Source organism: Tupaia chinensis, unplaced genomic scaffold (genome assembly GCF_000334495.1).
Source record: "Tupaia chinensis unplaced genomic scaffold, TupChi_1.0 Scaffold000384_1, whole genome shotgun sequence".
NCBI classification, from domain to species: Eukaryota; Metazoa; Chordata; class Mammalia; order Scandentia; family Tupaiidae; genus Tupaia; species Tupaia belangeri.
The window spans coordinates 86651-98903 of NW_006159886.1; the positions used below are offsets into that span (position 1 = coordinate 86651).

Below are 12253 nucleotides of genomic sequence, written 5' to 3' on the forward strand. Positions count from 1 at the left end.
CGGTTCAGGAGGAGATGAGTACAGGAGTGGTGGAATCCAGAAAGACACTAGGTAGTTGGCCTCAGCAGGGAGGAGGCACCTTTATGCCGAGGCGGGGATGGAAAGAGGTGGGCTTTTTTACGTTGGCTTGGGGAGCCTGAGACATTTGGATGGAGCTGCCCAGAAGATAACAGTAGAGCTTGAAACTCCGAGGAGAGGCCTGGGCTGGAGGTAGAGACCAAGGATCCTCAGCTCCCTGGTGGGACTGGAACTGTGCAAGTTGGTACCCTGAGACCCAGAAAGCCCATGTGTGCCTGCTGGAGATGCCACTCTTAGTGTGACCACCTGGCTGTGGCCTGAGCTTGCACTGCTAGCCCAGGAAGGTCTGAGGAGTAAGGTGTGACTGTCTAGTCCCCCTCCAGCTCACTTCTTATCAACTTCCTCCCTTTCCCATCTCTGCGAAATGCTGGGGAAAGAGAGAGAGCCAGTGAGTAGGTGAGCAAGCAGGTGGGACAGACACTGCAACGGGGCAGACACAGTGTAGGAGTCAGAGGAGGAGCACCAGGGAGGGAGAAAACCATGGAGAGCGAGTGGGCTGGAAAGCCAGGAAGGGGGTAGCCAGCTGGAGACAAGGCAGGAAGGAAGAGGCCAGAGGGGGAATGGGAGGCTCAGGTCTGACCACTTGGGCTGGAATCTAGCAAGTGACTGGCGGGTTGCTTGGTATAGAGACTAGTGGGAATAGCCAGCCTGAACTGGAGCAGTGGGCTTTTCTGGAAGTGCTGGCTTCCCACTATGTGGACAGCTTACTCTCTGCCCCTGCTCATCCCTGCACCCCCAGAGAGAGTGATGAGAGCTCTAGAAGTCAGGGAGAGGACCCTGGCCCAAGAGATGAAACCACTCCCAGGCGAGAGTGGCCCTGGGCAGAGCCCACGAGGCTCAAGAGCCTTGGGGAGCAGCCTGCTGTCATTTGCTAAAGGTTGGCTGCGGACTCTAAGAAAAAAAGAATCCCCATGCTTCTCTGTGCCCAGCAGGCTTGCCCACAGTCCAGGAACTGGATGGGGTATGGCCTCCCATCCTGGGCCCAGGGTGCAAGCCCAGGCAGTGGCTCTGTGTGCCTGGGTGCTCATGGCAGGAAGCTGTCCCACAGCCACAAGTCTCGGGGCCTCCTTTATCCCCCTCCAACTCTCCCAGGGGTCTTGAGTTGCCCAGCCCACACACTGAAGGCTCTGACCTGGGCCTGGAGCACTTTATCTGTAACCTTTTGATTTATCGTCCCCTTACCCCTGCAGGATGCTGAGCAGTGCGAGGTTCCCTTGGGCCCTCACTTGCATGCAGGGGCCTCTCCATAAGTGCTGTGGCTGCTGTAGGAGACCATGGTGGGTGGCCATGTCTTCCCAAGCCTTGGGACAGATCCCCAAACAGTGTCTTTCCTCCATGGAGCCCTACATTTCTTCTGGAGGACAAATGCAAGGCTACGCTAGCTCCCAGGAGACAGCAGGAGGGGTGGCGGTGCTGCATTTGGGTCTGGTCCAGCCAGCGCTGGATGCCAGCTTGTCTTTGTCGTGACACCTTGGGCACAAGGGCAAACCTCTTCAAGTCTGAAATCCCTTCATCTATAAAAATGGAGATGATCCCATCTTGCTGGCAGGGAGCATCTGGAGATATAAGAAGCTCACGCAGGGACCAGCAGATGGCGCAATGGTTTTGTTGCTGGACTCTCACATGGCCAACCATGGTTGGAGTCCCAGGCCCAAAAACTTGAAATTCATGCCAGGCACTTGTGCGTGCATGGCCAAAATCTTGAAGGAAGAATGGAAGATAGGGATTGCTGTGAGGCCATCCTCCCAGGGGGTGATTTCTTGGCTTTCTGTCTTTCTGTCTCTCTCTGTCTCTCCAGTGATCACACATGCCCTATAGCAAAAATCTCTCTAAAAGGAAAAAAAGAAACTCACACATGGGCATGGCACCACTCTGTGTAGGCAGAGCATCTTCAAGTCCCCATGCCAGGCTGTGACAGGAGTTGTCCACAAAGCACCCCAGGAAGCTGTGGTGAGCCGCGTGTCTCTAGCTGTGTCTGTCCTCCACCCACAAGGAGCCTCACCTGGAATGTCCAGAGGTTATTCTAGCCTTGGATGTGCCAGCCTGGAAGGAAACAGACCCAAGGAGAACATGCTCAGGGCCCCAAGGGCAGTCCCAGCAAAGCACCAAGGGCAAGGCGGTGGTGGGCAGGCCTCTGAGAGGAAGTGGCAGAGGAGCCTGTTTAAGCTGAGCATGGGCATGGGAAGCGAGTGGTGTCTTGTGCTCATAGAACCGGGCAGAACTGGGCGTCATTATTACTCAGCTAGTAGGCTCCCCCGGGTCCTCCACACCTGCCTCTCCCTCTAACGCACAGGCACAGCCACCATTCTTACAGGCAATCTAAGCCCCTCTGATACACATGTCTGTAGGCCGTATGTCTGCAAGCCTTCTCCAGGGCACACCTGTCTGACAGCACGAGGGGTTGTTTGTTCCCAAAGCTAGACAGCATCCTGGGCCCTCATCTCAGCCTCTCCACTTAGTAACGGCTTGACCTCATACAGTCACGTACTCCCGTTAGGTCTCGGCTTCCTCGTCTGTAACGTAGGCTTATGTTTAGTGCAGAGACCAGTGAGAGTCAAGTGAAATCTCTAAATGTGTGAAAGGACTTTTTAAACCAGCAATTCTTCGCCCTGAATATATATGGGATCCCTGGGACCGTTAAAATCTACAGATGGCTGGGAACCAGCAGTTAGCGTAATGACTATGTTGCTGGACTCCCACGTAGTCGACCGCGGTTCATGGTCGACCGCGGTTCATGTCCCAGACCCGGTGGCTTAAAACTCACGCCGGGGGCGTGTGCGTGCGTGCCCAAGATCCCGAGAGGAGAATGGAGGAGAAGGGATTGCGGCGTGACCATCCCCCCTGGGGGGTGATTTCTCGCTTTCTGTCTCTATGTCTCTGTCTGTCTGGTGAGCGCACGCGCCCTATAGCGAAAATCTCTCCAAAAAAAAAAAAAAATCTACAGATGGCTCGTCCCACCCCAGAGAGACCAATTTTAATGTTTATATAGCAACCCAGTGGATAAAATAATACAAATACTTCACTCCCTGCTCCTCCCCATTACGTACAACTAAAAGAACCTGGAAATAATACAGTAATCACAGAAGACTTCTGAAGGTGGAAAGAGGAGTCCACACTGGCCTCCCATACAGTGGTAGAAGGCGACTGAGGCAGCTGTTTACCCCCAACTATAACAGCAGGTACTGAGCAGAAGGCCAGCAGGCATCCTGCAGCCCAAAGTGAGCCCATAGAAATGGTCTCCATCCATGCCCAGTGTCTCCCAGCGCCACCAACTGACACAAGACAACTCAAGGAAGCACAGTTTGCCCCTACAAATGGTGCCAGGAGGGATTGAATGTGAGCACCAACACCATATAAACCCAGCAGACCAGAATAAAAGAAAGTGTTCTTAAAATGTAACTGTCATTGGAACCATGACCTGTAAAAGGCAAGACCCCACATGCTAAAAGGCAATGGGGTGACAGCCTGCTAAAATAGAAAATAAGTAAGATAGTGACCAGCAGTTAGCATAATGGCTATGTTGCTGGACTCCCATGTAGCCGACCGCAGTTCGAGTCCCAGACCCGGTGGCTTAAACTCAAACCAGGCATGTGTGTGTACGTGCCCAAGATCCTGAGAGGAGAATGGAGGAGAAGGGATTGTGGCGTGGCCATCTCCCACTGGAAGGTGATTTCTCGCTTTCTGTCTCTCTGTCTCTCTCTGTCTTTCGGGCAAGCGCACGCACCCTATAGCAAAAACCTCTCCAAAAAAAAAAAAGAACATAAGTAAGATCCAGTCTCCTAACATAATATCCCCAAACTGCAGGAAGTAATAGAAAAGTTACAAGAAGAACTGTGAAGAGGTCTATTTGAATGAGAATATGTATTTAACAGATACTAATATTGAAAATAATCAGATGTTGCAATGACCTGTAAGGATTTTAAGGCATTCATCACAAAAATACTTTAACAAGTATATTTTCAAAACAACTTAAAAAGAAAAATGTTTCATCAAAGAAATATATGTTATTAAGAAGAATCAAAGCAAATTATAGAACTGATAAATAAAGTAACCAAATTTAAAATTCACTGTATGCGTCCAACAACAATACTGAATATGACTGAGAAGAGAACTTGAAGATAGAGCAACAGGAAATGTTCAGTCTAAACAACAGAAAGAAAATAGGCCCCGGAATGAACAGAACCGCAGAGACTTGTGAGGCAACGTTTGTTTCGTTGGATTCCCAGAAGGAGAGGAGAAAGAGAATGGGATTGAAAGGATTCAAAGAAATAATGGCTGAAAACTTACCAAATATGGCCAAAAACCAAAAACTTACAAGTTTAGAATTTCAAAAAGGATAAATCTCCCCCCAAAAATCTATACCTGACACACCGTAATTAAATTTATAAAAATTAAAGACAAAGGGAAAAATCTTGAAAGAGAAAAAACATAACAGGTAGGGGAAATACCTATTTAAATGCTAGTAGATTTTTCATCAGGAGCCATGGAGACCAGGAGGAAATATCCCAATGTTTTTCCTGTGCTGGAAGAAAAGAACTGTGAATTCTATATTCAGTGGAAATATGCTTCACGAATGCGTGGGAAATAAACGCATTCTCAGACCAAAGATAGCTAGGAGAATTTGTCATCCGCAAGCCTGTTGTTGAAGAGTGACTGGAATGTGTCCTTTGAACGGAAAGCTTAGAACCTCAGAAAGGAAAGACTATCAGAACAGCCAATAATGGGGATAAATATAATAGACTGTCATAGACTGTCCTGCTCTTCTTGAGTTTCTTAAAATTATTTCTGATGATTGAAGCAAAATATATAGCACCATCTGATAGGGTGCTCAAAGTAGATCAAAGAAATACCTAAGCAGCTGTCGTTAAGAGTCGGGAAGGACCAAGCAACCTCAGGAATCAGGTTTCTACGCGTACTGCTGTTGTACACTGTATGGTTTTTAAGTTTACTTGTATTGGGTCGCTGGAAAAGTCATGATGCACTTTTGCATAGAAAAACATTTTTAAAAGTACATCGTGAGTTTTCTGACAACCTAGAAGATGTTATGTCTAGGGTTTTGATCAGATTGGTTAAGTGGGTGAATGTTGAGACAAGCAGATGACAGCCCTGCGCTGGCCATTTTACAAGCTGCCCAGGTGACCTCAGTGTGAATCTAGGTGGTGACCCATTGGCTTAAGAGAGATGCAAGGACATAGTTGAGGATATTCACTGTTCTTAAGGGCATAGGGCAGTAGTTTCCAGACATTAATGTGCCTCTGAATGGCCTAGGAGGCTTGTCCACAGTCACTGGACCCTAACTCTGTAATTCTGACGCAGTAAGTCTATGGGGGGCCTAAGGATTGCCATGTCTGACAAGTTCCCTGTGCTGCTCGTTGGGGATCCCACTTTGAAAACCACTGCGCTAGAATCCTTGGGTGATAAGGAGTTCCTGTGTTGTACCTGGAGGGTCCCTCAGGATCCCGGTGTGTGTCTGCAATGTATATAAATGAGGTAGGAGGTGTTTCCTGGAGGGACCCCTTGGACTATAAAGCAAGAGGCCACATCTGGCATCTCAGGCCTGTCCCACCTGGCTGGATGGCCTCAGGAAGGTCTCTGCATGTCTCCGGACCTTAATTCTCCTTTTCTGAAATAAGAATTGGTTAAGTCATTTACCTGGAGAAGCCTCAGAGAGGCCAGGAGGAGCAAGGAACTACCTAGCACATCTGGGCCCAAGTCCCTCTCCCCATTTCTGTCTTCCCAGCTCCACTTTCCCATGTTTTGCATATTGGGGTTCACATAAGATATGTGACAAGACAATTTCTCTGCAAGAGATTTGAGAATCCTGACCTCGATGTTATGAAAGGCCCTTTCTGTCCCACATTTAGAACCGTCCCATGAGCCACCAATGGCAAAGAAGTCTCCACAGCAGGTCCCCAGCTGAGACATCTCCTACAGGCTTCTGTGTCCACCTGTGGCCTTTATGGGGTTTCTTCTCTGTCTTCACTGAGTCCACGAGGACCCCTAAAATGAGAGGCATCTGGAAACATCCCTTGCTCAGATGCAAGGCCTCTCTGGAACGGGCAGCCAGGCGTTTGTGTGCACAGCCCCACCTTGCCTTCAGAGGCGTGGTCCTTGAGTCTGTGTATTCCATGTGGCCATGACAGCAAGGAAGGATGTGACCACCATCCTCTCTGAGGCTTCAGGAGGTAGCAGGTGGCGCCCAGAAGCAGGTACAGATGTCTGGCCCTGTGCACGACTGGCCTGGGTAGCTGGGTGCTGGGACCAGTGTTGGGAGCTGAGACCCCCTGATGAAGCAGCGGTGGGCCCTGCTCTTTATAGGTCCCAGGCAAGTGGAAAGAAAATCAGTCCAGGGTCCCAGGGCAGGTTTCCTAAGGGTGTATCCTCTAGTGTGGGTGTCTGCCCCTCCGGAGGGCCAGGCTCAGTCACTCGCCCTTTCTCCCAGAATGTACCACATAGCTTCTCTACGCTAGGCAGGCGTCTGCTGCTGAGCCCCCTCTGCTGCCCCCAAGCACAGCGCTGAAGAATGAGCTGGGAGGCTGCCCCTCCCAGGCCTGAGTGGTGAGGTAGGCCCTGTGCAGCCAGGAAGGCCGGCCACACCAGACAGCATCAGCAAACTTTCCCTCCTGCGGGGCTTGAGGGCCCAGTGTCTCAATTTTCAATTTCAAGAGAAGCTAGAAATTAGAATTCTAATGTGAAAGCTCTCCCTTTCTGGCTCTGCCCCCAGCTCTCCTGGTCTGCAGCGAGGGCCTCAGCCCAGGCGACAGATGCAGCCAAGGCTGGAGCCTGTCCACGCACAGGTGCCCGCTGGGCTGGGCTTGGCAGTCCGTGATGCTTCTGGCATGGCAGGCCAGCTGCGGATATAAGTGTAAACTGGCTTCTTCCTCACTCACATCTGAAGCAGGGCATGATCCTTGGGGGCCTCCCACGTGTCACCTACCCAGCCCCATCCACCTCGGTGGAAGCCCTCTGGGGCCACGCCCTTCCTCTCCGCGCCTGACCACCCGCGCGTGACAAAGCTGTGCTGTGTCTATTTCAGGATTCCCCTATTCCAAATCTGACTCCCTCCCAGGACGTGGAAAGAATGGCTTGGACCACCGGGTAGGTACTCACCCCTCCCTGCCCGCGGTGTACTAACCAACCTGCAAGTCTCCCAGCTTCTTGACCACACAGCTAGGAGGAGGAGCTCTGGGCCCGCTCGACTGCCTGCCTCTGCCTGATGTTCCACCAGGGGCTGCCTCTGCCAGCACCACTTTTTCCAAGCCAGGACTGGACCAGACCTGGGCAGCGAGGTCCCAGGGCGACCACAGTGTGTGGAGACGGAGGCAGTGGGAGGGTCACTCTGGTCCGGCTACAGGAAGCTCCTGCCCACCCTCTTCTTACTCCCTGTGATGCAGAGCCTGTGAGAACGGAACAGATTACGTACTGTATCTCACGCGCCAGTGGGAGCCCAGTGTCCGCTTCCTTGCTGGATACCATTGCCCTCCACTGTCTTACTGCCACCACTGCTACTGCCAGATGGTTTGGTGCCTGATTCAGCCCAGGTGCTGGGACGTTGGTCTCTTCGGAAGAGTCACTCATTTTGCTTCCTCAGTGTTACCAGGTCCCCAGTGAGGATCCCTAAGGTTCAGTGGGCCTAGGACACCAGAACTGCCTAACACACACAGCCCCAGGAGGCCTGCCGTGGCCTGAGGCAGCCCCTTCCCAGTCTGAACAAATTCGTTAATAAGCCATGGTGGCCCACGGTTCAAGAGCGGCCACTAAAAATATGTCGTGCTATATTGTAACCCAAGGACAGCTTCCTTCTGGCACTTTTGGTCCCTTGGGTCAAGGCCACATGTAAGGGCAGAGACACCATCTCCAGGAGCTGTGGGGCCCCTCAGGGCCTGCCTTTGTTTCTTCCATCTTCCTCAGGCTCTGTGTTTTTGTCTGAGCCTCCCTCCTGGGATCTCCCCTGGGCCCAGACGCCTCTGCATGCTTTGGCTCTAGTGAATCATAACCCTTACCCCACTAACTACTCTTCCTATTCCAGACAGGGCCAAGGGGCACTCGCATGTGGCATGTCTCTTTGAGTTTTCTTTTAAAGGATTTCTCCATCCTTCACCTTTCGCATGGAAAGTTGTGGGGATTAGAAAGCTGGACCCATGTCCATAGGACTCCTACAACACCAGGAATGTCTATCCCCAAGCTCAGTGCTAGGGGGCCTGAGGGCAGTGGGAAAGCTGTCTAGAATGTTCTCTTCTCACCTGGAGTGGCTGCTCTCTAACCCAGGGCCAGGGTACAGTGTCTACAGCCTGAAGCTAGCCAAAGCATTTTTCCACCCAAGTCAAGTGCTGAGGGTTTTTCCTAATATACAGAGAAAAATGAAGTGAATAGCGTTCTCAGCGTTCCTCGCCATGTGTCAGTGACACCTGGACTGTACATCCTCTCATAGCTGGCAGCCCGGGTGGCAGGGGTCCGCAACTCAGCATCTGTGGAGAAGGTTGCCCGAAAGAGTTTGAGACAGTCAGTCCTGGCCTTCTGGCAGGGATAGTCTTCATGCCCTTCCCTAGGACAGAAGCAAGAGCTACCCCTTCCATGAACGTGCTTCTCCTGCCGCCCCACAGGGTGGGAAGGAGAGAGCCGTGACAGCTCAGCTGCCCTCTGAACACGTGCCGCGCCGAGAGCGGGTCAAGGCCTTCATTACCGCGTAGGTGTCAGCTCCTCACGCTGTTACAGGAGAACGGGTCAACACCATTCACACCTTTCCTTTGGGGTTCTTCTTTCTCTAATGGGAGTCTTCCTTCTCTTCTTCTTCTTCTTTTTTTTTTCAGTCTTTTTAAGATTATTATGTCCTTGTGTGCCCATTTACCAGCAGGGAGGCCAGAGACTCGATCTTTCAAATGACCAGCTTTTAACAGTTCAGCCATGCCCAGCACCCAAACTCTTCCCTTCATGCTGGAGGTTTCCACTGAGCGTTTGTCCCTGCACCATTGCTGAGGGCCTGTGGCGCCCCAGAGCCAGCTGCTAAGCTGTTCCTTGGATTGTTTTGACCTCCAGAATTCTGAAGTAAATGCACTGATGCTTTGAGACCAAAACCCATGAACGCCACCTCCAAAGGAGGAGACTACAGGAGGGAATCGTATCGGAAACAAGCCAGAGAGCATTTGTGATCGGCTCCCAAGGCTTAGCTCTGGGTGTGCTGAGAACCAAGGCAGAGAAGCAGCCAGGAGCAGACACAGCCTTCTCCATGCTTAATGAAAGGAAATCAGCTCGTCAGGATGGGCAGAGGTTTCCCTGGGTCTTACTCCCACAGAGACTTGTTACAAGGACCCAGTGACCCAAGAATCATGTACCCCAAAGGTTGTTAAGATAACCAAGCCTGCCTCAGTGCCTGCCACTTGGTAGGTGCTTACCTACCCGGGAGTGACCAGGGTAACGGCCATCCAGTGCAGGTTGCCCTGGGGGTGACCTGACGTACCACCTGGCCCCTTAGGAAGATGATCGCTGGCCACCAGTAGATCCTGTGGTAGATCACTGGAAGTTCTCTTTTGGAAAAGCCTGATAGTAAATATGAACAGACTGGATTCCCCTATTGAAAGACAGATTTGTCAGGTTGGGTTTTAAAAGCATGTATGTGTCATTATAAGATATACACTTAAAATTATTTTTAAAGGAGAAGTACAAGGTTGAGAAAGTTAATAAATCACAAACGGAAGGCAGAGGTGGCAATATTAATATCAGATAAGGTGGGACCAGCAGACGGCATAATGTCTATGTCGCTGGACTCCCATGTAGTCGACCATGGTTCGAGTCCTGGACCCAGTGGCTTAAACTCACGCTGGGTGCATGTGCGTGCATGCCCAAGATCCTGAGAGGAGAATGGAGGAGAAGGGATTGTGGTGTGGCCATCCCCTCAGGGGGTGATTTCTCGCTTTCTGACTCTCTGTCTCTGTCTTTCTGGTGAGTGTACACGTCCTATAGCAAAAACCTCTCCAAAAAAATATATCAGATAAGATAAAAGTTAAGGTTAAAAGGAATGAATAGACTTAATAGTAGAAAGAAGAGACATTAACTTATGATAAAGGCACGATTTAACGAAGCAATTATAGCATTCGTAAATTTACATGCTTCAAGAAGCATGATAATGCCAGATAATGTGACTGAAATACAAGTCTGGTAGGTGACTGAATGTTACTCTTGAAATAAGAAGTGAACAAACAAAATTTGAAAGTGTGTAGGGGCCAGCAGGTGGTGGTATAGTGGCTAAACGCTGGACTCTCACATGGCCAAACGAGATTCCAGTCCCAGACCCAGTGGCTTGAAAATCATGCCAGGCACATGAGCATGCGTGCCCAAAACCCTGAGAGGAGAATGGAAGAGAAGGGACTGTGGTGTGGCCATCACCCCCAAAGGGTGATTTCTCACTCACTTTCCCTCTTCCTCTCTCTCTCTCTTTCTCTCTGGTGAGCACACATGCCATATAGCAAAAACCTAAAAAAAATAATAATAATAATTAAAAGTACATAGGATAACTGAATAGAGCAAAGAGCAAACAATCTAACAGGTAGATGAAAAAAAAACTGTTTGAGTCCGATTTTACACATTCACAAACCATTTACAAAAATGTTTATCTATTTGACAACCACGAAAACCTTAACAAATTAAAGAAGTCTAATAGTCCCAAGCTGTAATACTCAGAAAAACCCATGTGTTCACATCAGACAGCTCTGAGTTCAAATCATACCTCTGTCTTTGGGAGAGTTGCTTAAATTTTCTGAGTCTCTATTTCCTGGTCAAAAAAAGAAAAAAAGAAAAGAAAAGAAAAGGAAAAAAAAGAAAAGAAAGAAAAGAAAAGAAAAAAAAGAAAAGAAAAGAACTTACCTCTTGAGGTTATTCTGAGGACAAATAACATATGGTTATGAATCTTTTTGTAAGTTTCATTGCGTGGTTCCCATATGAATAATTCTTCAAAAATCAAGTCCCTTCCCCCTCTTACTTCCACATCGATGGCTGCTGAGTAAGACAGCTCGTTCTGTGAGTATTAGCAAGAGAAGAATGGCAGCCAGTGGCAACTGGTCACACTCTTCCTCTTATTAGCACTCCCAGTAGAATACTTAGAAAGAGCGGACACGTGGGTTTAGTGTTCACAGGCCCGTGCATTTGTTGTCTGACCTTGGGCGAGCTGCTTAACTCCTCGGCGCCTGTCTGTAAAATACTGACGATAATGCCATCTCTTGGAGTTGCAGGAAGATTATAGAATGTATCTGTGGAGCAGCGGGCACGTAGGTGCCAGACAGATGGAAGAGGGAGATGATTTGCAGCTTTTAAAAACCTCTGGTGCCTTCATTGAGAATTGCAGGGGAGCGCCCAGGAGGTGCCTCCGTGGGGCTTTGCCACCACACATGCATGGCTTTCCTCCAGCCCACACATGAAGCAGGGACTCAGGACCCCCTTGCACCTGAGAAGTCTTGCAGGCCCCGTCCCCACTTTGCACTTCAAAGACCAGGAGCAGGTGACTCAGCTTTCCCTTGGGATCCATTCAGTACTCTTTCTCCTCCGAGTTGCTTCTTGTCTGAGATCCTCAAAGACCAAGGAAGCTGGTTTTGCTGCCGGGAAGCGGGTTTCCACTGTCCAAGGAGAAGGTAGTGGCCTTTCAGTGGCTTGTAATGCAGAACACTGGACACTAGGGGGAAGCATCTGCCCTTTGAATCAGACAAGCCAGGCAGGCAAAGTCACTTTCATCCGCGGCAGGTTTGCCTTTCAAGGAGAGGCTCCCTGAGCAGGACAGGTGGAGCTGGAGGTGCTGGTCCAGGGCTGAGAAAATGTTCTTCCTAAGGGGAAGACTTGTGAAAGGCCGTGTTGAGTCCTCGAGTGAGGGTAGAGACAGGTCTGGGGCCTAGACCAGAGTGAGGCAAGTGAGGCACTAGTCAAAAGACACTGTCATCAAGATAAATCACATTTTAGCACAGTACTTTTAGAAATATATAAATGCAGGACCAGCAGTTAGCATAATGGCTATGTCACTGGACTCCCATGAAGTCGACTGCGGTTTGAGTTCCAAACCCAGTGGCTTAAACTCACGCCAGGCGTGTGTGCGTGCGTGCTCGAGATCCCGAGAGGAGAATGGAGGAGAAGGGATTGCGGCGTGGCTGGCCCCCCCGGGGGGTGATTTCTTGCTTTCTGTCTCTCTGTCTCT

General features: G+C 50.1%; 1 protein-coding gene across 16 annotated transcripts in view; it reads left to right on the forward strand.

The window, feature by feature from the left end:
• The window catches only part of ABLIM2 (actin binding LIM protein family member 2), a 96459-nt gene that overhangs the window by 62178 nt on the left and 22028 nt on the right, over positions 1 to 12253 (forward strand). For 12 of the 16 annotated variants that reach the window (XM_006153623.3, XM_006153624.3, XM_006153628.3 and 9 more), the window contains one exon: positions 7115 to 7176. The exons of the other annotated variants lie outside the window; for them this stretch is intronic. In XM_006153623.3, the coding sequence (XP_006153685.1) occupies positions 7115 to 7176 (62 nt within the window). The remainder of the gene's footprint in view (positions 1 to 7114; positions 7177 to 12253) is intronic. 16 annotated transcript variants of the gene reach the window in all.